The 27,019-nt window shown below is 47.8% G+C and overlaps 1 protein-coding gene across 12 annotated transcripts in view; it reads right to left on the reverse strand.

Annotated features, from left to right (window-relative positions):
* Positions 1-334: 334 nt before the first annotated feature.
* The window catches only part of DTNB (dystrobrevin beta), a 249,854-nt gene continuing 223,169 nt past the window's right edge, over positions 335-27,019 (reverse strand). The window contains exons 16-20 of one of the 12 annotated variants that reach the window (XM_061211409.1): positions 10,412-10,571; positions 9,539-9,628; positions 6,016-6,101; positions 2,525-2,559; positions 335-651 (exon numbers count right to left, since the gene is read on the reverse strand). In XM_061211409.1, coding sequence (XP_061067392.1) covers positions 441-651; positions 2,525-2,559; positions 6,016-6,101; positions 9,539-9,628; positions 10,412-10,571 — 582 coding nt within the window. In that variant the 3' untranslated portion in view covers positions 335-440. Of the gene's footprint in view, positions 723-2,524; positions 2,560-6,015; positions 6,102-8,707; positions 9,237-9,538; positions 9,629-10,411; positions 10,572-20,306; positions 20,635-27,019 lie in introns of those variants that run through there. The other 11 variants (XM_061211415.1, XM_061211416.1, XM_061211413.1 and 8 more) reach the window with 11 other exon arrangements.

Consider the following 27,019-nt stretch of genomic DNA (forward strand, 5'->3'; position numbering starts at 1 on the left):
GGAGGAGAAGGAGGGGAAGGAGGAGGACTTGTTGGGGCTGCAGTGTAGAGCTCTCTCCCTGCTCCCGCTTCCCGCCTGGGCTGCAGCGCAGCGGCATCAAACAGGGCGGAAGCCTAAGCAGTGAGAAAGGAAGGAGGCTATTTTTAGCACAGTGGCCAGGGTGTGAATGTTGGTAGAACTGAGCAGGGCCTGAAACTGTCTTTGCATGATAGAGGGAAGAAAACCTGTTGGTTTTTAAAGGTCAAAGGTCAGGCGGAAACTTGTGCCCCCATCCTGGGGAGCACCCCGAGTGCTGGCGAGACGCCAGCAAGAACTCCACCAGGTCACACACACAGGAGATTCGTGCTGTTTCTTTTCTCTTTTCAACCTCCAGTAAATTCCTGTTGCAGAGATGAGACCATGCCCGGAGGGGAGTGATGAAGATGCTAGTTCATGCAGGACTAGGCGAGGTGGGGGGGTGTGCCCGAGGCAGCACCAGCAGTCCCTCCCACGTCCCCCCCGTCTAGGCTCCCCTCGCCCCAGCGGGTGGTGACATCTGGCAGCCTGCAAGCCTGGTCCCGGTGAGCGGTGGAAAGATGGACACGAATGCACCTCCGGGGAAACACCTCGCCTTGCTCGCGTCGGTGCCAGCGCACTCCACGTCCCCCGTGCCTGTGCAGGACAGACGCGCTGTGACTCCCGGGCACTGCCGAGGGTCTCCGAGCAAAGGCTGCTAACATCTGCTGGGGACAAGACAATGTGCAGGGATGGCGCTGTTGGGACGCTTACCTTTCAACTCGGGACGTGCCAAGAGCGACAGTGCTCACACCCCCTTTTAGGGAAGGGTGCATTCTCTTTTCTGGGGGTATCTCGAGTCTTTGGAGTCCTTGCTTAGGTCACAGGGTCAGGAAATGTCTCCAGGAAAGAAAGAACTGTGTTCGCAGTGCAAGGTTTGGAATGTGGTGGTTTCATGGGAAGAAGAATTGTGACTGAGGAGAAGGGCAAAGAGGTCAGAGATGTGCTGAGAAGCACTGAGTGGAAGGGAAGAAAGCCCTAGCCTCACGCCCGAAGAGAGCAGAACCTAAGGGTCCACCTGAGTGTGCAGGCTTTTCATTTGACTCTCCACTAGTGGTGAGTTTCTCAGTATTCCTCCTGGGGTCAGAGGACAGCACTAGGAGCAGAGGATCCAGCTCCGATTCCAGTTCTGGCACCAAGCTCCTGGGTGGTGGGCCTTAGTTTCCTCATGTGCACGAAGAGGGGTGGGCCAGGTGGCAGACACGCCTGTCCTCGTCCCCCAGTTCCTGTGTGCCCTGAGGAGAGGGGCTCTGACAGGCTCCCCGAGGGCAAGTCAGCTCCTGACTGCCTCATGGCTGCGGCAGCCAAGGCCTGCTGTCAGGAAGGGCCTCGTCTGCATGCGCAGTGAGTTCAGGGAGAAGCCCGCCCCAGCCTTGGAGGGTCCGTGATTTCCAGGGCACCGAGAGAATTTCCGCAGCTCGCACTGCCCATCTTTAGCTTGCACGATCCCTGAGTCAGTGGAGGCTCAGAGACAGCAGGTCCTGGAGTGCGAGCAGGACAGAACCAACGGGTTGGTGCAGACGGGGGAAGGCGGGGGTGTCAGGAAAAGCCCAGAGGCTGCTCCAGGATAAGACTGCTGAGAAGGGCCTGGGAAAGTTCCTTTTCTGGATCATGGGCTGCAGCCCTGGCTTTTCTGCCTGGAAGATCTGTAACTGAGGAGGATGGCCTAACTTTTAAACACAAGAGGTGGGGGAGGGGAGGGAAGAAAAGACTGAAAAATAAAGAGAAATCTCAAGGCTGCACCAAAGGCATCTATCCTTGAAAGAACCCTTCTCTTGAACAGATTAGTTGTCCAATTATTTTCGTCCCTTCCTTTCAGTGTGCAGCGCATGTCCCGAAACTGCAATACCTTGGAACTGGAACTAGATAAAAGTTAAGGTCCTGAGATGGAAAAGTGTGAAAGACTAATTCCTAAAGGCAATGGGCATTTGCCTGTGAGGAAATCTGCACTTCTATCAATTTGTTTTAGGAAGTGAGAAGGTGCAGCTTGGCCAGGCATCACGGGAAACGACTTGGTCGGCTTTGCAGGGTCAGTGTGATCCCGCGCTGGCTGTGGTGTGGACCCCCAGAGAGAAGTGATAGTGGCTGGGGGAAATCAGGAGCAAGGAGGCAGCGGCAGCCCCAGGAGTGACCTCTGACGCCCGCTCCCAGAGCTGGTTTCAGCCAGCGGCGTCTGGTCTGCCACCTGCATCCCAACACAGGTGACACCAAGGCCTGCCTGAGGCCCAGGCCCACAGCAGTGCAGGACGGCCCAGCCGGTATGCTGGCGGGGCTGAGCAGAGAAGAGGAGCAGCTGGGCTCATAAAGGAAACCCCAACTTGGCTCTCACGTGTTGGGGTGGCTCTGGCTTGGGAAGTGTGAGAGAGGAAAGGGCGGAGGGAAAGGGCGGAGGGAAAGGGAGGAGGGAAAGGGAGGAGGGAAAGGGCGGAGGGAAAGGGGCCGTAGGGCGGGCAGAGAGCACCGTACTCACCCGCGCTTCCTCTCTGTCCCGGCTCCTCCGCTAACCTGTGCAGCACAGACACAAACGATATACTGAGGTCACAGTCGGGGTCTCTTCGCCACCCGGATGTTCTCCTGGGGCCTCCCTGACTCATGGGCTCCTGGGCTTGCCTCTCCCCTTTTGCTCCTCGTAGGTCGACTTTGCCCGACCAGGTATGAAAACAGAGGGGAGTCACCCAACCTACAACCAGCAACTGCAACTGACCTAATAGAGCCATGGAAACAAGTGCCTCTCAGGAGGAGGAAGACAATAATACTAAAATAGAAAGGAATCTACCTTAAACCTAGGGAGCAGTTACATCAGGGGGCACAGTCCGTGTGGTTCTGAAAGTGAACAAGGTGAAAATGGTTTAAACTATGATAGGAGCAGTAGTTCCTTCCCGCAGACGTATCTGCTTGGGATACTAAATCATACTCTTGTTCACCCTGAAATCTTGAACCATCGCCTGTACCCTCAAAAGCCTGTATCTATTCTCACCAAGGACCACCGCTGTCAGTCTACCAGACACGTACTAGCGTTAAGTGTGCAAACTGGATTTATAGCTCCCAACACCGTGGGGGCAGGTTCTGGGAGAGGTGATTCTGAAGGACACAGGGACAGAAAATGAGGCCATGGAGTAGCTGAGACGAATTTAGGGCTCTGAAGTAATATGGGGGAAGTTATGTTAGCCTGCGTTTCATCTATATAGTCTTGGTTACAAGTACTGACCCCCCAAGGTGAGGGGATGCAAAGTGGGAATCCAGCGGAGCAGAAGCATTCCCCAGGGTGCAGCCAGACAGGGAGCCAGGGTAGGCAGGGAGAGGCCGAGGTAGAGATGAATGTGGTTGGGAAGTCTGGCTGGGTCGTGAGTTCTTCAAAAGTGCCCATTTGGCTCTCACAGTTTTTGCGCTGAGCAGACTATGCCTGACAGGGTGCTGACCCAGTTGTGTTTGTATTATGTCAGCATGATTTCAACCCCAAAGAAGCAAATCGTTCTTTCTGGTTGATACTTAATTGCCCTCTAATGCCTAGGTGACAGTAGTTACTGCTACCTCAGTCTATAGTAAAATCTCACGCCTAGATCACAGTGGAGAATCAGAAGGTCCATCCATAAAAACACTTGGTTTTAGAACTATACCCACATAACAGCCACACGTTAGCTATAGGGACATATCCTAGGACCTATACAATGTTGAGAGTCAAACATCCTTTTTAAACCCTACCCATCTCTCACCCCAACTCTTAATACTCTTCCCCTTGGGGATGACACCTAAAAGCCACAGAAACAGAAATTCAGGCATTCTCACGAAAAGATTTCACATAGACATACAAAGCAAGAGGTGCAAAGAAAGAAGAGATGTTGACAGGGCAACACAGGTGCCAAGACAGAGGGCCCCTGAGGGTACCAGGTACCAGACAAGGGAAACCATACCCAGTCCATGTGTGAGACAGAGCCTACATCCAGACTTGAACCAGGTCTAAGGCTAGAGTCTGTGGTCAGGGCAAGGCACAAGTGATCAAGGCACAGTCCTCTGTGTGCTTCGGGGGAGTGGGGCAGACTGAGGAAAGGCCATGGGAAAAGCTATTGGGAAGGGAGGGGGGTATAAGGGAAGAGAGGCCAAAGAAGCAGCTGTTATGTCTTCAGCCAAGAACATTCCACATGAATGCCGGGATCTGGTTGGACTGTGTGTGCGTGCATGCATGTGTTTGCAGCATGTGTTTACATAAGCGTAAATCTATCTCTGTGTGTCTCCTCTTCTCTTCACCTCTTGCACTACAACCCTCCTGCCTTCTTCCTAGTCCCCCATCGGTATGCGGAAGTCAGTCTTCTCTCCATTTCTTTGCCGCATTTCTGGATGTTTCAAACACCGCTGCCCTCTACTGCTGACCTTTTGACGGCCATGCCAAATACATCATTCTCAGCAATTCATCATAGCTATCGTCCACTTTCTCCCAGGCCTCACTCTGACTCACTCGATGATTTCAGCACCTGGAGTATGTTTTTCTTCTCCCCGTTTCTTCCTTGGCAATTCCAGTGTCCTTGCTGACAAACTCCAAAGACCTCACCTCTTATCCACACCAGCCACTATGGGTAAAAGCTCTGGACACCCCCCTCCCAAGATGCTCCCCCTTTCCCATCACAACTTCCTTTCCCGTATCCACTTCTTTCCACCCTTCCTTAAGACCTCTCTCCCTTCATGTGGTCTCGCAGTCTGCTCAGACTAAAGCATGGGCTCTGGCGTTAGAGACACCTGGGCTGAGTCCAGGCTCTGCCACTTACTGCCTTACGTTGTTTAACCACCCTGAGCCCTGTCTAGAATCCTTTCCTCATGGGGCCGTGGAATCAAACAGGAAGAGTGCGTTACGTGCAGAGCATACAACAGGGACCCGAGAGAGCTGGGCCGGCTCCATCTCACGCTCCACAGCCTCCTCAGGGCAGCCACCCGCCTCTCTCCCTGACAAAGTGCTCTCCTGCACACCACCCTGTTTATTTCCTTACGTTTATGAATCTACTGACATCCCACTACATGCCAGGCACTGTTCTAGGCACTGGGGATACAACCTGAACAAAACAGACCAAAGTCTCTACCTTGTGGAGCTTATATTTTGAAGGAATCCAGCAACTGGACATATTAATACACCACAGAAATAACAGCTAACTCTCAAATGTCCAAAGAGAATTGTGTTATCTGTTCAGGGTAACATAGAAACATGAAGATTAAGAGCATGAAGTTTGGAGTGAGAAATACCTAGTTCAAATCCAATGTTTACCACTTAATAGCTAGTTGATCTAAATTTCTCTGAGCCTATTTCCTCATTGGTAAAATGGGGTATCATTATATTACATATCTCACCAGGTTGTTGAGGACTGAATGAGATTATACATGGAAATCATTTAGCACAGCTCTTTTGAACATAAGTTATTAAGAAGGTTTTATATACAATAAAATGAGGAAGCATTACTGTCCCGTGCTGATACCTTTCTCTATTGCTTTTAATTCCTCTGAGAAGCCACAAAACCATTTGGCTATTCTGTCCACAATAATCTCTGCCTTTTCAGAAACTCTTCTTGTACTTATAATCATACACTCAAAGTTCGATGACTAACTTTTCCTGCCACTTCCTTTTATCTCCTATTTATTTTGCATATCTTAATTTTGCTCTCCTAACTATATTATAAACTCCTTGAGGCAAGGGGTCACGTTTTGTGTTTTACTTGTGTCTACTTCCTGTATCCCATCCATCTATCATAGTGTCAGGAAATCAGGAAGCTTTTGTTGACCCACTGACACAACCACCTCTAGGGAAAAACTTGATGGTCAGTTGGGAAAAGTAGGGAGAAGGATCCGTGGGGGTCTGAAAGCTTTGGGGAAAGGTGGCAGCAGGAAGGAAGGCAGAAACAAAAGGGAGAGGGGGATTTCGTTCAGGGGCTAGGGCTCTGGCTCCCATTCAGACTAGGGGTCCTGTGGAGCTGCCTTTACCTCTGTCTTTCCCATTCTGCATCTTCTCTTCTTCTTCCTCTGCACCTTCCCCTGCTGTGAAAACAAGTCCAAGGAGGCCAGTGACCCTTCAGCACAGTAGAAGCATAGGAGGAGGGAGAAGTGAGTAGCTTAGGAGGCTTGGGATGAAACCCTAGCTAAAAGCTCATGGCTTCAGGCCTCCAAGGGTGCTGAAATCACCTAGTCTGCACCCTGTGTGGTCCATGCCCCAGCATCATGTCCCCATAAGCCCTGAGCCCAGAGAAGCAGTGCAGTCTGACGTCACCCGCCCAGCTTCTGGCTCTATTGCTGGCTTCTCTAAGGTGATGATATCTACTAGGTATATGGCTAATACCTTGCATTCAGGTTCAAGAAAACAACCGTAAAAGTGTACAGCAGGGAATACCTAGATGAACACTGGCTTCCGTTAAAAAAACCAAAACAAACAAACAAAAAACGGGTTTTAGCTGATGACAAACTTAAAATGACTGAACAGTGCAAAGTGGCTGTGTGGAAAAAAGCTAATGCCATCTAAGGTTACTTTCCCTGGGGCCTGCTCAGGGAGGTGGCAGAGCTCACTGTGCTGGGGGCGGAGCGGGGGGCAGAGGGAAGACCCCTGGCAATGTGGAGACGTTCTCAGCCCTGGAAACTCACTTTGAACCAGGGCCTTGCAACACTTGGGCACACGGGATGGTCAAGTGAAACCCACGTCACGTGAGGAATGGCTGAAGGAACTGTGAACGGCTGCCTAAAGAGGAGAGGCTGCGGGAGAGCCACGTGATGTGCCATCAAATACTGGAAAGGCTAACATGAGAGGAGGGACTGAGCTCACTCTGGGTAGCTTTAGGGGGTGGAATGAGGATCAATTCGCTGTAGAAAGGAAGATTTTGGCTCCCTGATAAGGAAGAACTTCCCAGTGAGGAGAGCTGCTCATGAATGAACTCGCTGGAAATATTCAAACAGAGGACTTTTATATCAGGCAGCAAGCTGGATGAAATGACTTCCAAGATCCTTTCCAACTCTAAGAGTCCATCATTTGTGAAAAGATTTCAGAAAAGATGAGAAGGGCAAGCTATGGATATAAACAGTATGCCCACGCTGTACAGAATACATGGAAGATAATTTGAGCACCTAATCTCATCCTCATGAAAATCTCGACAGTGATGGTAAAAACAGGTTGGGGACTTCCTGGGGACGCAGTGGTTAAGAATCTGCCTGCCAATGCAGGGGACGTGGGTTCGAGCCCTGGTCCACGAAGATCCCACATGCTGCGGAGCAACTAAGCCCGTGCGCCACAACTACTGAGCCTGCGCTCTAGAGCCTGCGAGCCACAACTACTGAGCCCGCATGCTGCAACTACCGAAGCCCGCCCACCCTAGAGCCTGTGCACCGCAACTACTGAAGCCTGCGCGCCTAGAACCCGTACTCCGCAACAAGAGAAGCCACCACGAGAAGCCCGCGCACTGCAACAAAGAGTAGCCCCCGCTCGCCGCAGCTAGAGAAAGCCCACGCACAGCAACGAAGACCCAACGCAGCCAAAAAAATAAATTAAAAAAATTAAAAAAAAAAACACACAAAAAAACATGTTGGTGTTGGGCTCTTCCACTCACTGAGAAACAGGCAGCCTTGCATGTAAAGGGAGTTTACCTCTGTGTTTGATAGAGATACTGTGACACGTGTGGGCCTAGTCCACATCTACCGTGGACTTCAGGGCTTGGGAGAGTGGAGCATCAGTGAAAGGGGCCCTCGTGGGATTGCAGATATGATCCCTTGTCCTGTGTGGGGATAAAGACAGTGTGGTGGTAAGAGCATCGGCTTAATGTTCAGACCTAAGCTCTAGGACCAGCTTTGCCCCTTCAAGCTGTGTAACTTTAGGCAAATCTCTTTTCTGATAATCACTCACTGCATTTCTAAAGTAAGGGGAGTGGACAATGTGATCTCTAAGGTACCTTTCAAATACATTACATAGTTTTGTTAAAACTATCCTTTCTTACTAGGAGAGATTGCTGAGTATCCCATACCCTTACTTATTATGAAGCTGTTTGGTCTCTATGTGCTTTGTGTTTAATGATGTCTAGTTACCACCCAAACTAGTGTGATGAGCTCATGAACCACTCATTTTGCACAAACCCTAATACGTGGCCATGAGGCATGAGTGTGGTTAATTTCCATGGCCTGAAATCCCCTAAGAAATTCCCTCCAGAAGTGGGATTTCTGGCATCTGTGGGGAGCTATATTAGGGAAGGGACTTTCTAAGCACCCATGAGGTCATCTCAAAGGTGGTCATCTCTTCTGTTTATGTGTGTGTGGAGGGGAGCAGTGCTTCTAAAAGGGATTGAGAAATGGTACCAGAACGGAGACAGTGTTACTGTAATGCTGCCTGAACAGGAGAACTGGCATCTTAACTGTACTGAAAAAACCAACACAGGCCACACACTTATTCTCTTCTAAATGAAAACAGCAGATCTGAGAGCGAAGCCGTGGGCCAGACCTTGGCCTGGTCCCATGACAACACTAAAGGCATATGCTTTCTCCTACAAAGGTCTGAAGGAGTACACAAGGCTCGCCTTCCCTAAGCGCATGCACAGATGATTTCAATGTACTGTGTTTGAATAAGTACATGTGTCTGAATAGCTCACGGAAAACCTGCTTTATATTTTTATTCAATAACCTTGTTAAGCTAGTTCAAGGTATCCAAAAGCATTACATTAGGTGGAAAGACACAAAAGAGGGCCATCTGTATGAGTGACCCACAGCACTTAGGAAGGGAATCTGTTTGTTTAATATATAACATGGGAATCCGACCACCATAAAAAAGATTAGCAAAATATCTGACGGCTTCAAAACTGATGTAATCATGGGGATTCTTGAAGACATGCTGATATGGGAATGGCCTTCTATTTCTTCTCTCCTTCCTGGGTATTATGTAAGGGGAAATATGCCATGAGGTAAGGGTCTCTGGAAAATCACTGAAAGCTAAGAGACAGACAGACAGACAGAAAAAGAAGTCATAGATAAGACTGAACATGAGGAACGAAGGAAGCAACAGACTCAGGTCATGAACTTCCAGTGAAATCAGAGCCCCGTCATGGACAAAAGGAGAGACTAGGAGAGAGCAGAAAGGCAGCCGGGAGAAAGTCCAGAAGCTTTTGCAGCTGATGCGGTTCCAGTCATCCAGGAAAGCTCTGGAGCGAGACAGCTGAGCAGGCCTAAGGAAAGATCAGCTGTGGAGGAAGCACAGATGGAAGACAAATTAAGTGAGGAAGGGGCCTAACTGAGCTGAATTTCTTTAAAGTCGGAATTGTGTTTGCTCCATAGGGCATACTCTTAAGAGGAACCTAAATGTGTGATTATCTCTATGTGATCACGTGTGGGAGAGAGGCTCCCAGGATGAAGGCATCCAGCGCATCCCTGGAAGGCAAGAAGACTGCGTGGTGAAATGAGGGAGACGCTTTACCACGCAGTGAGGCAGCGAGGAGGGCGCAGAGGGGGAGGTGGGAGGCTGGGCGGGCGCTGTGGGCGTCACCTGAGTGGAGCTCCTTCACCAGGGATGACATGGTGCTGGTGATGGAGTCAGCAGCCACCAGCAGGTCATTGCGGAGGTCTCTCCTCGTACCTGAGGGCAGTCAGAGCAGATGGCGATGCCGGGTGGGTCAGGGGGAGAGAGCTGAGCGAACGCCTCGGTCGGCGGGGCCCTGGGACTCAAGGCAGAATTCCTAGGGGGAGATGGGCCGAGCAGCTCTGCCCACTCCCAGGCCGTCAGGAGCACCGGTACCCAGGTCTGTGGTCCTCCTCCCTCTTCTCTACCTGAAGAGCAGGACCCTGTCAACTCCATACTTCTCAGCCACAATCAAAGGAGGTGGATTCTAGAACAAATGCTCAGGCAGGACTTACTCGCCAGCTCCACCTCCCTGCTCTTGTCTCCGCCCCAAGAAGACTTCCTGAGCTGCCTTGTCTTCCCCCAACCACATAACGTCGCTGGCCGTTAGCTCCACGGACAAGGAGGCTTCAGCAAGGTCCCGTTTAGAGTTCCACTCCTTCTCTTGTTTGCTCTAAAGACTTTCCAGGCCGAGCACCCGACTTCGGGAATGCTTCCATCCAGTTCCTCCGGAGGAGGCAAAGCCCAGAGGACAAGGCACTTCCCACAACCCAGAAAAAAGAGCACAGAAGCCCAGGAGGCCTGTACTTCGCACATGTACAAAGCCTGCAGACCTCCCATTGCAGACCGGCCCATCTAATGAGAAGGGGTCAGCGCTTGGCTTATTTTTACTGTATGTGAAAATCTGATCATTTAAAGCAAAGTGCACAAAAGAAAAGAAACTGGGAAAACCTCAGTAGGAATCTTGTCCACGTTTCCAAACCCCCTCAGCGCTCCATTATACTCTGCTCCCGGACTCACCCTGGGCGAAGGCCTCCTGCACGTCCCCGCCGACTCCGCTCAGCGGGTCCTGGGGGCAGTGGGTGGGTGTGGAGCCGGCGGAGGTGGAGCGCACGGGCATGGGCATTGGGCGGCCGCCTCCGTGAGTGGGCGACGTATGCGGCGATCCTGTGGCCTGAGCCTGGGAGAATCAAAGAGATAAAACATGTCATCTCAGGTGCCTTACCTCTTTGAGGAAGGGGAAAGTCCTTTTTTTCCGTCAACCTGAGCCAGCCCAGGGCTTCAGTTCAGTGGTGCAATGCGGTGCACGATCACATTTGAAAGGAAGGAGCCAGGCTGCCTCCAACACTGGTGAGAGGAAGAAAAGGGAAGGAAAGGGAGAAGGGGAGAGAACAAAGGGGGAGGAGGGAGAAGAGGCAGCGGGAACACTGAAGAACGGACTAAAAGCGGGAGGGAAAGGGGCAGAGGCGCGCACAGGGAGGGGGGCCTTCCAGGTGGACAGATGGAGCAGAGCAGCTGGTTGGAGGGTCTGGGAGGGGCTGGGGTCACACAGCTGGGAAATAATATACAAACATCTTTGATTTTTGTTTGCAAACACATTCAGGCACATTATTTCATTTGATCCTCATAACACCTTGTGAGTAGAAGGGGCACATGTTTCTTGTATCCATTTTACAGAAGAAAAACAAGGATGAAGAGAGGAAGAGCTCTGTGTCAGACTGCACGGCTCATCAGCGGGAGATGCTGGAACAAGCCCTTCTACTTCAAGGGCAATGACACGTGTTCTGTGCCTCTGCAGCTGCCAGGCCACAGGGAGCGCGCCTGAGTTTGCGGGTCAGGAGTCTAGCTGCAGGCTGTTCCCAGGAGCCCGGTCATCTGGCCCGTCATGCTGCACTCGTCATGCTGCACTCGTCAAGCACACACAGTGAGGTCTTCTGTGAGCCATCCCGTGGGGACTAGGTGAGAATGGACACACGTTTAGTGGAAACCAAACTTTCCTTGTGAGGCTCTGCCTCAGTTTTGGAGAAAGCTTGGAGCAATGGGATGAAATTTTAAAACTCCAGTTAAAGGGAGCTCGCTGAGATTTGGGCTCTGCTGCTCTTCAGAGGAAGGGCAACTGAGGGTGGCATATAGACCGGGGTTTTCTTTGGAAGCAAAACTGGGAAAATATAAGCCAAAGTGTGCAAATGAGTTCAAAGGAAGATAATTATCTTTTGGGATCTGGCTCAGAAACCCCACGTACAAACAGAACCTGCCACCTCGAACAGGCTGACAGGCTGTGTGCACAAAGCCCCAGCTCAATGCTTCACCCAGTGTGAGCGCCGGACCAAACGGAAATGGTCTGTTCTCCATCGTTCTTGCTTTGATTCATGTCTGTGTGTTTTAATTTGAGAAACTTAAAAAATACAGAAAGCTTAAAAGTGGAACATAATAGACCACTCAAATTGATAATTAATATTGTGTCAAATTTATTCCAACCTAAAAACATTGCAGATAAATCTGAAGACCCCTTTGACTACTAATTCTTTCCAGTCCCCTCCTCTCTTCCCTTCAGAGGCAGCCACTGTCAAAGGTTTTGGTGTGAAACTTTTTACCTATGTGTACATATGTAATTATGAATAATATATGACATTACGTGCCTTTAAATTTTGCATGAACGGGTATCATACTGCACATATCATTTTGCAATTTGCTTTTATCATCTAGCATACTTTAAAAAAATGTTCACTGAAGTACAGTTGATTTACAATGTTGTGTTTAATTTCTGCTGTACAGCAAAGTTAGCATACTTTTTGAGATCTTTCCATGATAAAAATAAATATGAACTTAGACCCTTACCTCACATTATATACAAAAACTAACTTAAAATGGATCATACCAAATATAAGAACTAAAATTATAAAACTCTTAGAAGGAAAGATTAGACAATGACTTTTCAGATATGACACAAAAAGTATATACTACAAAAGAAAAACAGATAAATTCGACTTCATTAAAATTAAAAACTATTTTTAAAGGACACCTTTAAGAAAGTGAAAAAAATTCAGAGGATGGGAAAAATGTTTGCAAATCATATATCTCATAAGGGACTTATATTAGGAATATCTACACAACATTGTAAATCAACTATACTTCAATGAAAAAATTAATTAAAAAAAAGAATATATAAAGATCTCTTGGGACTTCCCTGGTGGTCCAGTGGGTAAGACTCTGCGCTCCCAATGCAGGGGGCCCGGGTTCGATCCCTGGTCGGGGAACTAGTTCCTGCATGCATGCCACAACTAAGAGTTCGCGTGCTGCAACTAAGAAGATCTGCAAGGAAGATCCCATGTACCGCAACTAAGACCTGGTGCAGCCTAAATAAATAAACAAATATTAAAAAAAAAAAAGATCTCTTACACTCAATAATAAAAGGACAGGTAACCTAATTTAAAAATAGGCAAAGGATCTGAATGGACATTTCTCTAAAGAAGATATGCAAATATCCAATAAGCATATGAAAAGATGCTCAATATTACTGGCCATTAGGGAAATGCAAATCAAAACCACAATGAGCGGGACTTCCCTGGTGGTGCAGTGGTTAAGAATCCGCCTGCCAATGTAGGGGACACAGGTTTGATCCCTGGTCCAGGAAGATCCCACATGCCGCGGAGCAACTAAGCCCGTGCACCACAACTACTGAGCCTGCGCTCTGGAGCCTGCGTGCCACAACTACTGAGACCACGCACTGCAACTACTGAAGCCCACGCGCTCTAGGGCCCGCGTGCTGCAACTACTGAAGCCCAGGCACCTAGAGCCTGTGCTCCACAACAAGAGAAGCCACCGCAACGACCGTGCACCGCAACGAAGAGTAGCCCCCGCTTGCCGCAGCTAGAGAAAGGCTGCACACTGCAACGAAGACCCAATGCAGCCAAAAAACAAAACAAACAAACACAAAACCAAAAAAACCCAAAAAACCACAATGAGATACAACTTCACACTCACTAAGATGGCTATAATAAAAAAGACAGATAATAACAAGTGTTGACAAGAATGTGGAGAAATCAAAATGCTCATAAACTGCTAGTAGGAATATAAAAATGGTGCAGCTGCTTTAGAAAACAGTTTGGCAGTTCCTCAAAAGTTTAAACATTGACTACCATATGACCCAACAATTCCACTCCTACATGTATATACTGGAGATAAATGAAAATCTATGTATACCCAAAAATTTGTACACAAGTGTTCATAGCAGCATTATACATAATAGCCAAAAAGTGAAAACAAATCCAAAGGTCCAGGGACTTCCCTTGTGGTGCAGTGGTTAAGAATCTGCCCGCCAATGCAGGGGACACAGGTTCGATCTCTGGTCCGGGAAGGTCCCACATGCCGCGGAGCAACTAAGCCCGTGCGCCACAACTACTGAGCCTGTGCTCTAGAGCCCGTGAGCCACAACTACTGAGGCCGTGTGCCACAACTACTGAAGCCCGCGCACCTAGAGCCTGTGCTCCGCAACAAGAGAAGCCACCTCGGGACTTCCCTGGTGGTGCAGTGGTTAAGAATCCGCCTGCCAATGCAGGGGACACGGGTTCGATCCATGGTCCGGGAATATCCCACATGCCGTGGAGCAACTAAGCCTGTGTGCCACAACTACTGAGCCTGCGTGCCACAAATACTGAAGCCTGTGCGCCGCAACAAGAGAAGCCACTGCAATGAGAAGCCCGCGCACCACAACGAAGAGCAGCCCCTGCTCGACGCAACTAGAGAAAGCCCTCACGCAGCAACGAAGACCCAATGCAACCAGAAAAAAAAAAAAGAAAAAAAAAGTGTTGGCGAGGGCATGGTGAAAAGGGAACGCTTGCGCACTACTGGTGAGAAGGTAAACTGGTGCAGCCACTAGGCAAAGCGGCCTTTTTCCTCAAAAAATGAAAAATAGAACAACCATATGATCCAATAATCCCACTTCTGGGTATATATCCAAAGAAAATGAAAACAGGGACTTCCCTGGTGGTCCAGCAGTTAAGACTCCGTGCTCCCAATGCGGGGGCCCAGGTTTGATTCCTGGTCAGGGAACTAGATCCCACATGCCACAACTAAAGATCCCACATGCTGCAACTAAAAAATCCTGCATGTGGCAACTAAAAGATCCCACACACTGCAACAAAGATCTTGCGTGCCACAACTAAGACCTGGCACAGCCAAATAAATTAAAAAAAAAAAAAGAAAATGAAAACAGAATCTTGAAGAGATGTTTGAACTCCATATACACTTGTTCACTGCAGCATTATTCACAATAGCTAGGATATGCCAACAACCTAAGTGTCCATCAACAGATAAATGGACAAAGAAGATATGGTATATATGTACAATGGAATATTATTCAGCCATGAGAAAGAAGGAAATCCTGCTGTGTTATTTATGGTAAGTGAAATAAACCAGACAAAGAAAGACAAACACTTCATGGTATCATCAATATGTGGAATCTAAAAAAAAGTCACACTCAGAAACTGAGAGTAGAAAAGTAGTTGCCAGGGGCTGAGTGGTGGGGGAATAGGGAGAGGTTGGTAAAAGGGTGTAAACTTCCGGCTAAAACATAAGGTCGGAGGATCTAATATTACATGGTGACTACAGTTGGTAATATACTATTGTATAGTTGAAATTCGCTAAGAGAGAACAACTTAAATGTTCTCACACACACAAAAAAGATAAATATGTGAGGTGATGGATGTGTTAATTAACTAGATGGGGAAATCCTTTCACCATGTATAGGTTTATTAAGTCCCTATAATGTATACTTTAAATATCTTACAATCTTATATGTCAATTATACTTCAATAAAGCTGAAATAAATATAGAATAAATTATAAAAAAAGAACCTGTGTCTAGAACATATAAAAAAAACTCTTGTAACTGAATAATAAGACAGGCAACCCAATTACAAAATAGGCAAAGACTTGAATAGACATTTCATGAAATAAGATATACAAATGAGCTAAAAATTACATGAAAAATGCTCAACATGAGTACTCAGGGAAATGAAAACTGAAATCACAAAGAGATACCACTTACCGACTGAAATAGCTACAATAAAAAAGACTGACAAGGATGTGGGAAAAGGGAAACCCTTGTACACTGTTGATGGGACTGTAAAATGGTACAACCACTTTGGAAGACAGTCTGGCAGTTTCTTAAAATGTTAAATGTAAACTTACCATATGACCCAGCAATTTCACTCCTGAGTATGTACCCAAGAGAAATAAAAACATATGCTCATCCAAAACTTGTACACAAATGTTTATTAGCAACATTTAGTTTAATAGGCCAAAATTGGAAATAACCCCAAAGTCTACTGACTGGTGAATGCCTTAAAATGTGGTTAATCCATATAACGGAATACTACGAAATCTCTTTTTGATGTTTTTATCCCGGTTTAACTTTTGTAATAATTTTCCATTGACAATTCAACATGTTCTATCTTGTGAAATATTCTCTTCTATTTTGTCAGTGGTTATAAAACATTTATTATTATTTACTCTTTCAGGGTATATATCTTTTCTTCCCGACTAATTTATAAACCTTAGGAGTCTGGTTTTGTCCAGATAACATTATCACATATTAATCATTGTATTTTGGGAAAAAACCTCCACCTTTCACCCTGTAATTATCACCCTCTGCTTTTTTGGCCATTTTTATGGGAGAGGGGGCAAATAATAAAGCATAAAATTCATTCTAGTTTGGAAGTGCTTATGAGCAATCAGACCTAGCAGTTTCAGCCCCAATCCAAACTAGATAAGGAAGCCGGGAAGAAGGTGAGAGAATCTGCAGAGAAGGCAAGAAAGTCTGATGCAGAGGCCTGGCTTTGCAGGAAAGTCCTGAGCCAGCACAGTGTGGGATGTAGGAGATCACAGAAGTGGTGGATACTGGCAATGCCCAGGCCTTTCCTGGGCCTTCCCAGGGCTGAGGGGAACAGAATAAAGGTCGTTTTTTGGGTTGCCTGGGCAGCCTCAAGGAAGGACCCCATGCAGCCAATAGCTTCCCATAGGCTGATACTGTGAGAAGCAATGAGCCCAAAGCTGTCTCTCCATCACAGAGGAGTTAGAGCCTCGGTGAGGTCAGGTGTGGACCTTGGATGCTGGGGGAGTCTACGAACTCAGATGCCTCAGCCACCGAATGGAGGGTGCTGCCCACGAGAACCAGGCCTGGCCACAAGCAAAGGATATGATGGCCTCAGCACAGGTCAACTTGGAGCTATGGACACTCCTCCACTGATGCCACAGCACCCAGCAAAAGGCCCCAAGGTGGAGCATTCATTTTGGGTGCAGGAAGGGGGATAAGAATCTCTGAAATGACTGGCTTCAGAGTTTTCCTAGAAATGCCCAGACTAAGTGCCCACCTCAGAAAGTGAGCGCTCAAGAGGGAAATTAAGGCCACTTAAATAATTTTTTTCCCTAAGTATGTGGCCTGTGAAATTCAAATTCACTTCACTGTATGACAGTTATCTGGACAGTTATCTGGACAGTTATGCTGTCCAACCCAGCATTAAACATGTGGCAAGTACTCAATAAATCTTGGTGAGACTGGAGCCAGGCATCGCCACCCAAGGACTGAGTGTCACAGTCGTTAAGACCGGAGATGAACAAATAGGTTGCTTTTTAAGAACATGAAGCTGAACCTCTGCAAATATTTTAACAGGAAAATGATGATGGGGAATGAAGTAAGAGGGATGGACAGGGGTAGACAGCCACATGTGGCTAAATCTCTAGGATCAGGAAATGAAACCTACTGCCCACCATCAGCTTGAAAATAATCAGGCCCCCTTCCTGGGATCACTGCCCAGGACATGCCTTCTGAGGAAGATAGAAACCAGACTCCTGACATTGTCTTTGTTCAGAGCAGTAGAAAGAGAAAAGCTCAGACCGCTGGGAAGGCATAATTTTCCCCATGGATCTCAAACTTCAGCCCTTGGCTTTAGGATCATGTTGGATTAAAGCAATGCTAGGATGGAGCTGTCAGGAACCCTATGTGCATTCTGGGTCCAGCAGAGCAATGCCGGTTTGGCATCCTTGTGGGGCAGTAAATCCCAAAGGCCCCGGGAGAGGCACAAGTCATAGGTAATCGATATGCAGGTACTTCAGCCAGGCCCGAAGCTGAGGGATCCGGAATGGGGTTGATCTGGAATGAGGCATATGTTGGTGCAACGGAGGTCAACTGACTCTGCTCCTGGTCGGTTTAGACAACAACCATCTACTGAAAGGACTGCACTCGCTCTTGCCTTCAGGCCTCTACTTGCTGTTCTCTGTGCCAGAAGCACTACCCCCTCTGTGGTGTCTGACCAGCTCCCACTGGTCTTCCAGCTGTCTGCTTCATTGTCACCTCCCTCAGAACCCTGTACAGCCGTAATCTCACCCGTCAAATTTATCTTCCTTACCATTGTGCTTACCACATGTAAAGGCTTAATAAATAGTTGTTAAATGACAATGAGGTGTATCAAGTTTCTGACCCTTTTTCTTCTGTAATGGAAAGTGGGAACGTAGCCAGAGTGGGCAATGATCTCCGGGGAGGACTAAATCTATCGTCATCAATAAAGCTTTATGTGAAATACTTCAACTAGGTAACTGTGGCGGGCAGACCTCTGAGGAGGCCTCCAGTGACACCCTCCCTCCCTGTAGTCACCTCTGGTGTTATCCCCTCCCCTTGAACGTGGGCTGGGTGTAGTGACTGCTTCTGATCAATCAGGCCAATGGGATGTCATTTCTGAGATCAGTTGATAAAAGACCATGACTTCTGTCTTGTCCACACATATTCTCTCCCGCTCTTGCCCCTGCTCATGCTAAGGAAGCCAGCTGCCATCTTGTGAGCTGCCCTGTGGAGAGGCCCACCTGGCAAGGAACTGAGGGTGCCTTCCGGCCATCAGCCGGCATTGAACTGTGGCCCTCAATCCAACAACCCACGAGGAATCCTGCCAACGACGACGCGATCTGTTGAGGCTTGAGGTGACTGTAACCTTGTGAGAAACCCTGACCCTCAGCTTGTGAGGACCCAGCTAAACAGCGCCTGGACTCCTGACCCACAGAAGCTGTGAGTTAAATTTGTTCTTCTAAGCCATTAAGTTTCGGGGTAAGTTGTTATGCAGCCATAGGTAACTCATGTGCTGAGCTTGATTTTTTTCTTTCTACATTATTAGATCAGTCCCATCTGAAGAGCATTTGACTGAGAGGAAGCAGGAGGGAGAATTTTGGGATGAGACCAGGCCCAGAGGCCTTCATGAGACGCCGAAGACCCCGGAAAGAGGACCGTGGATGAGAAGAGAGGCAAGGATAGAGAATCAAGAAAAATTTTTCCGGATCTGAGAATGTGCCTAAGTCCCTCAGTGCATTAGCCTGTCCTGAGGCTGAAAAGTTTCAACCTCTTTACTTTGTAATGAGTAAATGGCAGGGCCTGGAGACAATTCTCTGCTGCAAATCCAATGACTCAGAAGAGGAGGGGCCGCCGCAGGCGCCGAGAGGGGATCTTGCTCTGGCCACCGCCTGGGTGAACGCTAAGGAGGCGGTGAGGTTCAGTGGGAGGGGCGCACCCTTAAAGTCCGGAGACCTGGGGTTTTCTTTTGACTGTACAGGACACGCATTTTAATTCTTCTGGAGTTCAGTCTTCTCATTTACAAACTGAGCGGCATCGAACTAGATGACCTGTGAAGCATTTTGCAGGTATAAAATGCTAAGATTCTACGACCTTCACCAAGTTACCTCATCTCAGAAATGCCGAGTGATCAAGGCTTTGCTTTGGTCATAACCACCCTGCCAGTGGAGGATCCTCCTCTGAGGGCTCTCAGCGGCCACCTGAGGGTCACACAAGGCATGTTCTGCTCCTAACTCTCCTTTCTCACGAGCGGCGTCCACACCGGAGGTGCTGCCTGTTCAGGCCTCCTGCACTCGCAGCCGGTGGGGAGGTGCAGGGAGCAGGCTGCTGTACGCAGAGGACGGGCTGTCTCAAGGAAGACAGCTTGAAATAAGGCGCTCCTCATTACAGAAGCGCAGACCGGAGCGCCTGGAGCACACACAGCTGAAGGCAGTGCTGCAGTGCACACAGCTGCTCTCCCGGCTCGCCGACAGTCACCTCTAACCCGCTTAGAGGCTGCTCATCCTCTGCCCTCCTGACAGGTCTGTGCCGGACGGCCGCGCTGAAGTCAGTGCAGATGAAGCGCTGCACTGAGCGACTGCACCTTGTCTCAAAGGCACAGATGGGTTGTACGTTCAGAGAGGCAGGCCCTCCCCATGGAGACTGCTGAGCACTCCACTCAGAGCAAACCCATCTAGAATAAGCAGCACAGTCAGAGGCTGGGGGCGCATCACCGCTGGAACCTAGAGATTATAGGGAACCTGAGACTCACACAGAAATCAGCAAAGGTGGAGGGACTAGTCCGGTGGCTCTGGGGGGTGGGGATAAGCTGTCCAACGAGGGTCCAAAAGAATCGCGTGCCTCTGGGTTTCAGCTGCCAGAAGAGGGGCGGTGAGCCTAGAGAGGCTGGGGAAGCTTCACGACACGCTCCTTGGTGTTTTAAAGTTTCCTGAAGCAGGGACAGTGGGACCTTGTTGAAATACAACTTATTACAAAGGCCTGAACACAGCAAAGGCCAGTCACGTGTCTAACCAACAACTAAACACAATAAATGCCCTGTAACTCAGGTTCTCTGAGTACAGAGGTCCCTTGTAGTTGGAAACAATTCTGCTGGAAAGACAGAGCTAGAGAAATGTTACAATCTGCGAAGCTCTCTCCTCTGCTGGCCCTTCACTTCTTCTAAATCAGCAAAGACTCTGAGAACCTAAGAAAGCTATGTGTTCCAAGAAAAGAGTTCAGAAGTTATGCTTGTAATGTCAAAGGGTTCGTGACCCCAGGAAAACAGCCTGTTTTGTTTTTTTTTAAAATAAATTTATTTATTTATTTATTTATCTATGGCTGTGTTGGGTCTTCATTTCTGTGCGAGGGCTTTCTCCAGTTGCGGTGAGCGGGGGCCACTCTTCATCGCGGTGCGCGGGCCTCTCACTGTCGCGGCCTCTCCCGTTGCGGAGCACAGGCTCCAGACGCGCAGGCTCAGTAGTTGTGGCTCACGGGCTTAGTTGCTCCGTGGCATGTGGGATCTTCCCAGACCAGGGCTCGAACCTGTGTCCCCTGCATTGGCAGGCAGATTCTTAACCACTGCGCCACCAGGGAAGCCCCAGCTTCTGTTTTAGTCCAACATTCATTACTGTATCTGAGGAGATGGAGGCCTAGAGAAGTCACAAGGTCACAAATAAATTAGTAGCAAGGCTAAGATGGGTACCTGGGTCTTCCAGTGGCCTTAAACTGCTGGGAGAACCCTAAGCACGTTGGGATTCCAAGTTTCTGAGGTCAGAAGGAACATGGGTCAGGTGAGACTTCTCACTGCCGAGGCCAACCATGATTTTTGATAGCAACATAAATTAATTTCCAACACGAGTGAGAAATGTGAGAAAGGAGAATACGGTGATTCCGACTTAGTCTTTTGTTTGAGCACAAGTCTAATATTGGAGCCAAAACAGGTACAGAGAACGCCAGAGAAGGTGACTTGAGGACACTGTGAGTAGAGATGGGGACTCACATGCTGTGGCAGAGAGCGTGGCCATGCAGGGGCAGAGGCGCTGTCTGCAGTAGGAAGATGACAGATATACAGTCCTGGGCTGTGCTCAGCCAGCCCCAGCAGGGTGCCTGGCACACAGTAGGGGCTCCAAAAATACTATTTCCTTCCCTTCTTTTTCCTGATGGAACAGGTATGAATTTTTTTTAATCTCCTTTGATTATCGTCAGGCAATCAAACCCAGGGAGGCTTATGGCAAAAAGCCTGATTTTGAGAGTTAATGCCCTCGCCAGAGCACTGTTAACGGCATCCCCTCCACACACACACCCAACGAAAACTCTGAGCTAAGCGGTTATCATGGTAACAGAAGGAGACACTTGAGTCTCCATTTTTCTCTCTCTGATTCATGGACACCTGCCAGGTAGCAGATGGCCTGTGTGGACAATTACCTTCATTTTCCTGCAATGTATTTAAATTAAACAAACTGGCCTCTTTGCTGCCGATTTTCAGAGGCCCATTCGGAAAAACAACAACAACAAAAAACCCAAAAAAACAATGTTGGGAGAAAGGAACTACAAGTCTGAAATTTAGATGAGGCAACCGTGAACATACAGAGAACTGGGATGTATACAGAATAGACTTTGTACATTTTTTTTCTTCAACAAAAGGTAAAAAAAAAAAAAACCCCACAGACTATTTTGAGCTGCTGCAGGTGGTGGCTCTGCTAGGAAAATGCAGCTGTCTCATCAAATGTGGAACTAAAAGGAGAGAGAGAGGATTATCTGACGCTGTACTGTCTGTCCTGCTGCAAGATTTGAAAATAATTGCCTAACATGACAAGAGTTAAGACTGCTGGGAGTTAGGCCCAGGGGTGGAAGTGAGCACACAAGGAGAACAGGGGTGGAGGAGATGAGAAAGGCAGTCACGTGGCAGTGAGCAAAGCAGCAGCCGCGGTTCCCTCTGGGGCGGATTAGAAACAGGTAAAGAACACGCCTGGAGACCTTCCTCTCTCCCCAAAGTGTCCACCTCTGAGGTAAAGGGCGGTGCAGCTTTTAAGGATGAACTTGGCTTCTAAACACCCGAGAGAAGGGCCAAACAGTTCTATGATGTCTCCTCTCACCACCGTTAATACACATTTATCTATCGTGTGTGTCTGCTGGAAGGAGAGGGGCCACCAAAAAGTCTGCCTTGAGGTCCCTCCCCAGAGGGCTGACACCTGTCTGTTCCCACATCACTTCAGGAAACTCAGGGCTTACCCATGACCTGTCACTCCCTGCGGTGGCTCTCAGGTGTCACTCCCTGTGGGGTTACTGCTATGGATGGGAAACAGCAATGGCAGGACTGCTGGGTGTTTTGTGATCACACTGTTGGCAACGGGGAGAAGGTTATGGTTCTCAATCTCCATGATTCTGCCCCTATTCAAGTCAAACTAAATTATATAGAAGACAAAGCTTACTCGAGGCTGAAAGAGCTGGGGGGCAAGATGTCTAGGTATCTTTCTCAGTGGAAGGAGGAAAGCGTATTAAGTTCCTAAGACTGTCTCAGAAGAACAACCTCTTAAAACTCACCATAAACCCGAAGATCAAAAGAAAGCTGAAATTTAAACTTTTAGATAGGGAAGCTCATAAATTCCAAGACTAGAATTACCCTCTTTCTGTTTGTTTCTCCTAGTTTGCCCAGCTCTATTTGAAAATGGTATCCCATTAGTTCTCATTGCAGGATTTCAAAGCTAGTGCTCAGCAAAATGATCAGGGACCTCACTGAGGGAAAAATCCCTATAAAATGAATATCAAACACTCAGATTGCATATTAGAAACCAAAAGAGGACAGGATTCCAGGAGAGCATGGTTCTTAATTCAGACATGAATTCAATGATGGGGCAGGCAGCCTGAACCTATCAATGATATTTTAAAGATCAATGAGTCAAACTTACATGCTGCTTATGGGTAAGTAAGTAAAACTTGTACGACGAGGTGTGGCACCTGATCCAGCACCACACTCTCTGTTGAGTCCCTGTTCTATATAATAAGGTGGTTAGAGCCCAGGCTTTGCAGTCAGATGGACCTAGTTTGGATTCCAGCTCTGCCATTGACTAGCTGTGTGACCTCAGGCAACTTACTTAACCTCTCTGAGGCTCAGGTTCTTCATATGTAAAGTGGAGATAAGAATATCTTCATGGGTTGGTGAGGATGTACATAAAGTGCTTCACATGCTGGCTCAATGGGGTACTACCTGCCATGATTCCACTTTGAAAGGTGCAAAGTAGGGGTATGAAGGGGCAAGGTCTCCACTCTCAGCAGGCTCACAGCCTCCTAGGCAGTTCGGCATGTACGCAGCTAGCATCCTCCTTTGTATAAAGGAGGATGAAATCCGTACCGTAGAGGAGGTACAAAGGAAAAGGAGCACAGAGGCGAGAGAGTTTAACTCTGACCTTCTGGAACAGGGTAAGGTTTCACAGAAGAGGTGGCATCTGAGAGTGTCTTGAGGGGTATAATTTCAATAGGCAGAAGCGGCTCGGAAAGGGCAATCCAGGTGAGGAAAGGGCATGAACAGAGGCACCATGAGAGAGGAAGCTGTATGTGTGTGTTGGGGGTCGGGGGAGGAGCATGTGGGGACACTAGTATGCAGGGAGCACAGAAGATATATGGTGGGAAAGAGAAGTCTGGGCCACAATCATCCAGAGCCTTAAATAAATGGTCATCAAGTTTATTTACTAGGCGATAGATGGGCAAACTATAGCCCGTGGCCAAATCCAGCTTGCCACCTGCTTTTTTACAGTCTGTGAGCTAAGAATGGTTTTTACATTTTTAAATGGTTTTATTTTAAATGGTTATATAAGTCCTTACATAATATCTCTGATTTGGTTCACAAAGCCTAAAACGCTTACTACCTAACCCTTTAAGAAAAAGCTTGCTGACCCCTGCCATAGGCAATGGCAGAGGGAGCCCGTGAAGACTTCCAAGGAGGGAGTGGTGTGGTCAATCTGGTCTGATTTAGGAATCTGGCTCCGGGGCAAAGTGAAGGAGGGACTGAGAAGCAGGAGGCAGGAGAAAGGGAGACCAGGTGACAGATGACGGAGGCTGGAATGGAGAATGGTGATAGGAATTGGGAGGAGAGAGACACAAGCAAGCTTTTGGAGAAAAAGTTGACTAGACTGTGACAACTGAGTGGGGAGAGTAGGGGACTGGAAGAGAGTGCTGGCAATGATGTTAACAGAAGCAGGACATAGGGACAAAGGGGTGATTTGTGGGGGAAGGTGACTGGAAATCTTTTACCATCCATCCCATATCTAAACCTCAGAATAAGGGATGCTGAGAATGCCTCAAGGGCTCAGACTGGTATCACAGAGAAAGGTTCTCTGATCCTACTTCCCTGACCAGGGATCCAACCAGTGCCCCCTGCAGTGGAAGTGCAGAGTCCTAACCACTGGACCACTAGGGAATTCCTGAGCAGTGGTTCTTCACTGGGGATAATTTTACCTGCTAGGAACCTGGTGTGGGTGTCGGTGTGGGTGTGGGAGCATCACTGGAATTTAGCAGGTAGAGATCAAGGATGCTGCTCGACATCCTGCAATGCATAGAACACGCCCCCGCCCCAACCCACCAAAAAAAAAAAAAGTAATATGGCCCCAAATGTCCATAGTGCTGAGGATGAAAACCTGGCTGAGGGTGACAGAGTTACGGGGTCCTAAAGTCGGTGGCCTGTCCAGGGCTTCTTGTTCCAGGTGGTGAGCTGCTGTAGAAGGAAAGGCAGGCCACCAGTAGCCTCAGATCACGTTAGAAACTTCAAGGGGCCAAGAATAAACGCTGATAATCTTCTGCACATTTGGGAGATGTCCTGGGGACAGCTACAGGCCTTAGAGTCTCCTAGATTCTCTCTTGGTTTCCTGAGGTCTGAGCTGGTTAAATACAGGAGTTGAAATTTGAAATGTGAAAGCAGTGAATAAACAGTGAATGTCATATATATTAATTAGAATACATAATAATAAAAGCACTGAAGGATTTACGGTTAGCCAGCTTTGTAGAGCAGTAGTGAGTTGGCATGGATTCTTATTAAAGGTACCTGTCTAGCTGCAGGTAACTGTCTTTCTGCATTGCCTCTAATTTTATTTTTTTTAAATTTGTTTATTTTGTTATTTATTTATTTGTTTTGGCTGCGTTGGGTCTTTTGTTGCTGCGCACGGGCTTTCTCTAGTTGCGGTGAGTGGGGGCTACTCTTCATTGCAGTACGCGGGCTTCTCATTGCGATGGCTTCTCTTGTTGCGGAGCACAGGCTCTAGGCATGCAGGCTTCAGTAGTTGTGGCATGTGGGCTCAGTAGTTGTGGCGCACGGGCTTAGTTGCTCCCCGGCATGTGGGATCTTCCCAGACCAGGGCTCGAACTCGTGTCCCCTGCATTGGCAGGCGGATTCTTAATCACTGCGCCACCAGGGAAGCCCCATTGCCTCTAATTATCTAAAACATGCTTCTATATTTCTTTTTTCTCCCCTCTCTCTTTTTTTAAAGCACTGGGCATCCATACTGCAGCTCCAAATGGGAGTAATTCTACTTGCCAAATTATGATTAGCAGCAAATGGAGAAGAGTGCAAAAGAGTCTATCATATCCTTTATAATATGCTTCTTTGGCTGAAATTAAGCAGATGTTCACTTCAGTTAAGGGCTCTAGGCCAGGAAGCTCCCTACCTTGGCACTGCTGTTAATTTGGGACATCAGAACCAGCCTGAGGTCAGCTATAAAACCCTAGAGATTGGCACGGCACCAGGATTCGAGGAAATGCCTACAGGTGCTCTCCAAGTGGAGGGTCACAGATCCAATCTCATGCCAAGTGAGGATGCTGTGTGAGGTCTAAAAGAAAGAGAGTGGGAGGCATGGCCCAGAATCCTAGAGATGAGCCAAAAGAGAGGGCATCATGGAAGCAGCTGATGTTGTTTTCTTAGGATGCTTTCTTTTGTCTGGAAAAGTGGGAGGTAGATGGTTGGCATGAATAAACCCTGGGGAAGGAGTTGGTTAGAAAACCCAGACAATGAATCAAGGGCCAGAGGATTTCAAAGTCACAAAAGGAAACATCAGTCAAATGAACCCAGTTGGATTTCTGCAGACCCTTCTTGGTTCATAGCCTTTCCCCAATATATCGATTGGTATCAGTGATGACAGTATCAAAGAACTGTGGATTGGAAATTTATAGATGAGGAAACTGAGGTCTGTAAAGGTTATATACATGGTGAGATAGAAAAGAAATGAGGTTTTGTCAACAAGGTGCCATGAGTCAGAACAATCTATTCACACGTAACCCAATAAGGCAGACTGAAGATATAACTCCTGCCTTCGTTGAGGTGAAACCAATGGGGGTGGGGGTGAGGAGGTTGGACAAGACAAAATCAATTTTTCAGAGCTGTCTACACTCTGCCATACTGAAAATTTCCTTTCCAAGGTTGCTGACAACTTCCTTATTGTCAAATCCTTGTCTTATTGCCTTATTAACTTTCTCCTTGAAACTTTCTGGTTTTTCATGAGAACCCACAATCCTACCCTCCTACCTCCTCTTTCTTCATTTTGTCTACTATGGGTTTTCCCTATGGCCCATGTTTATGGTTTCAACACTAATTTTATGTTGAAGACTTCCAAATCTACATTGCTAGCCCTGTTTCCCCACTAAATTTCCAGCTGCCTATCCCTAAATATCTAATAGACCAGACACAAAGCTTGACTGCCTGCCTATTCTATGTAACTCGGAATGCTCAAAATCAGATCAAAGTCACCTTTCTATATCCCACATCATCTCCCCAGTTTCGTTTTTTCAGTCAATTTCCCAGGTTCCTGGGCTCAAAACCTAGAAGTCATCTTCTTTTCTGTTGATGCTTTGCTGAGACCCAGACTGTAGTATTCTGGGGGGAGATACTGTGTCCTAGGAATTCATATTCCTCTAGTGGAAGGTGACTATCTCCAGCTTGGTGTGTAGAGACTTTTTCCCAGAGACCCTGGTGTATATTTTTCATATGTTGTATGCATTCTGGTCAGAAGAGGAAAAGACATAAATATAGTACAGGGGGAAATAAACAAG

This window comes from Eubalaena glacialis, chromosome 14 (genome assembly GCF_028564815.1).
Source record: "Eubalaena glacialis isolate mEubGla1 chromosome 14, mEubGla1.1.hap2.+ XY, whole genome shotgun sequence".
NCBI classification, from domain to species: Eukaryota; Metazoa; Chordata; class Mammalia; order Artiodactyla; family Balaenidae; genus Eubalaena; species Eubalaena glacialis.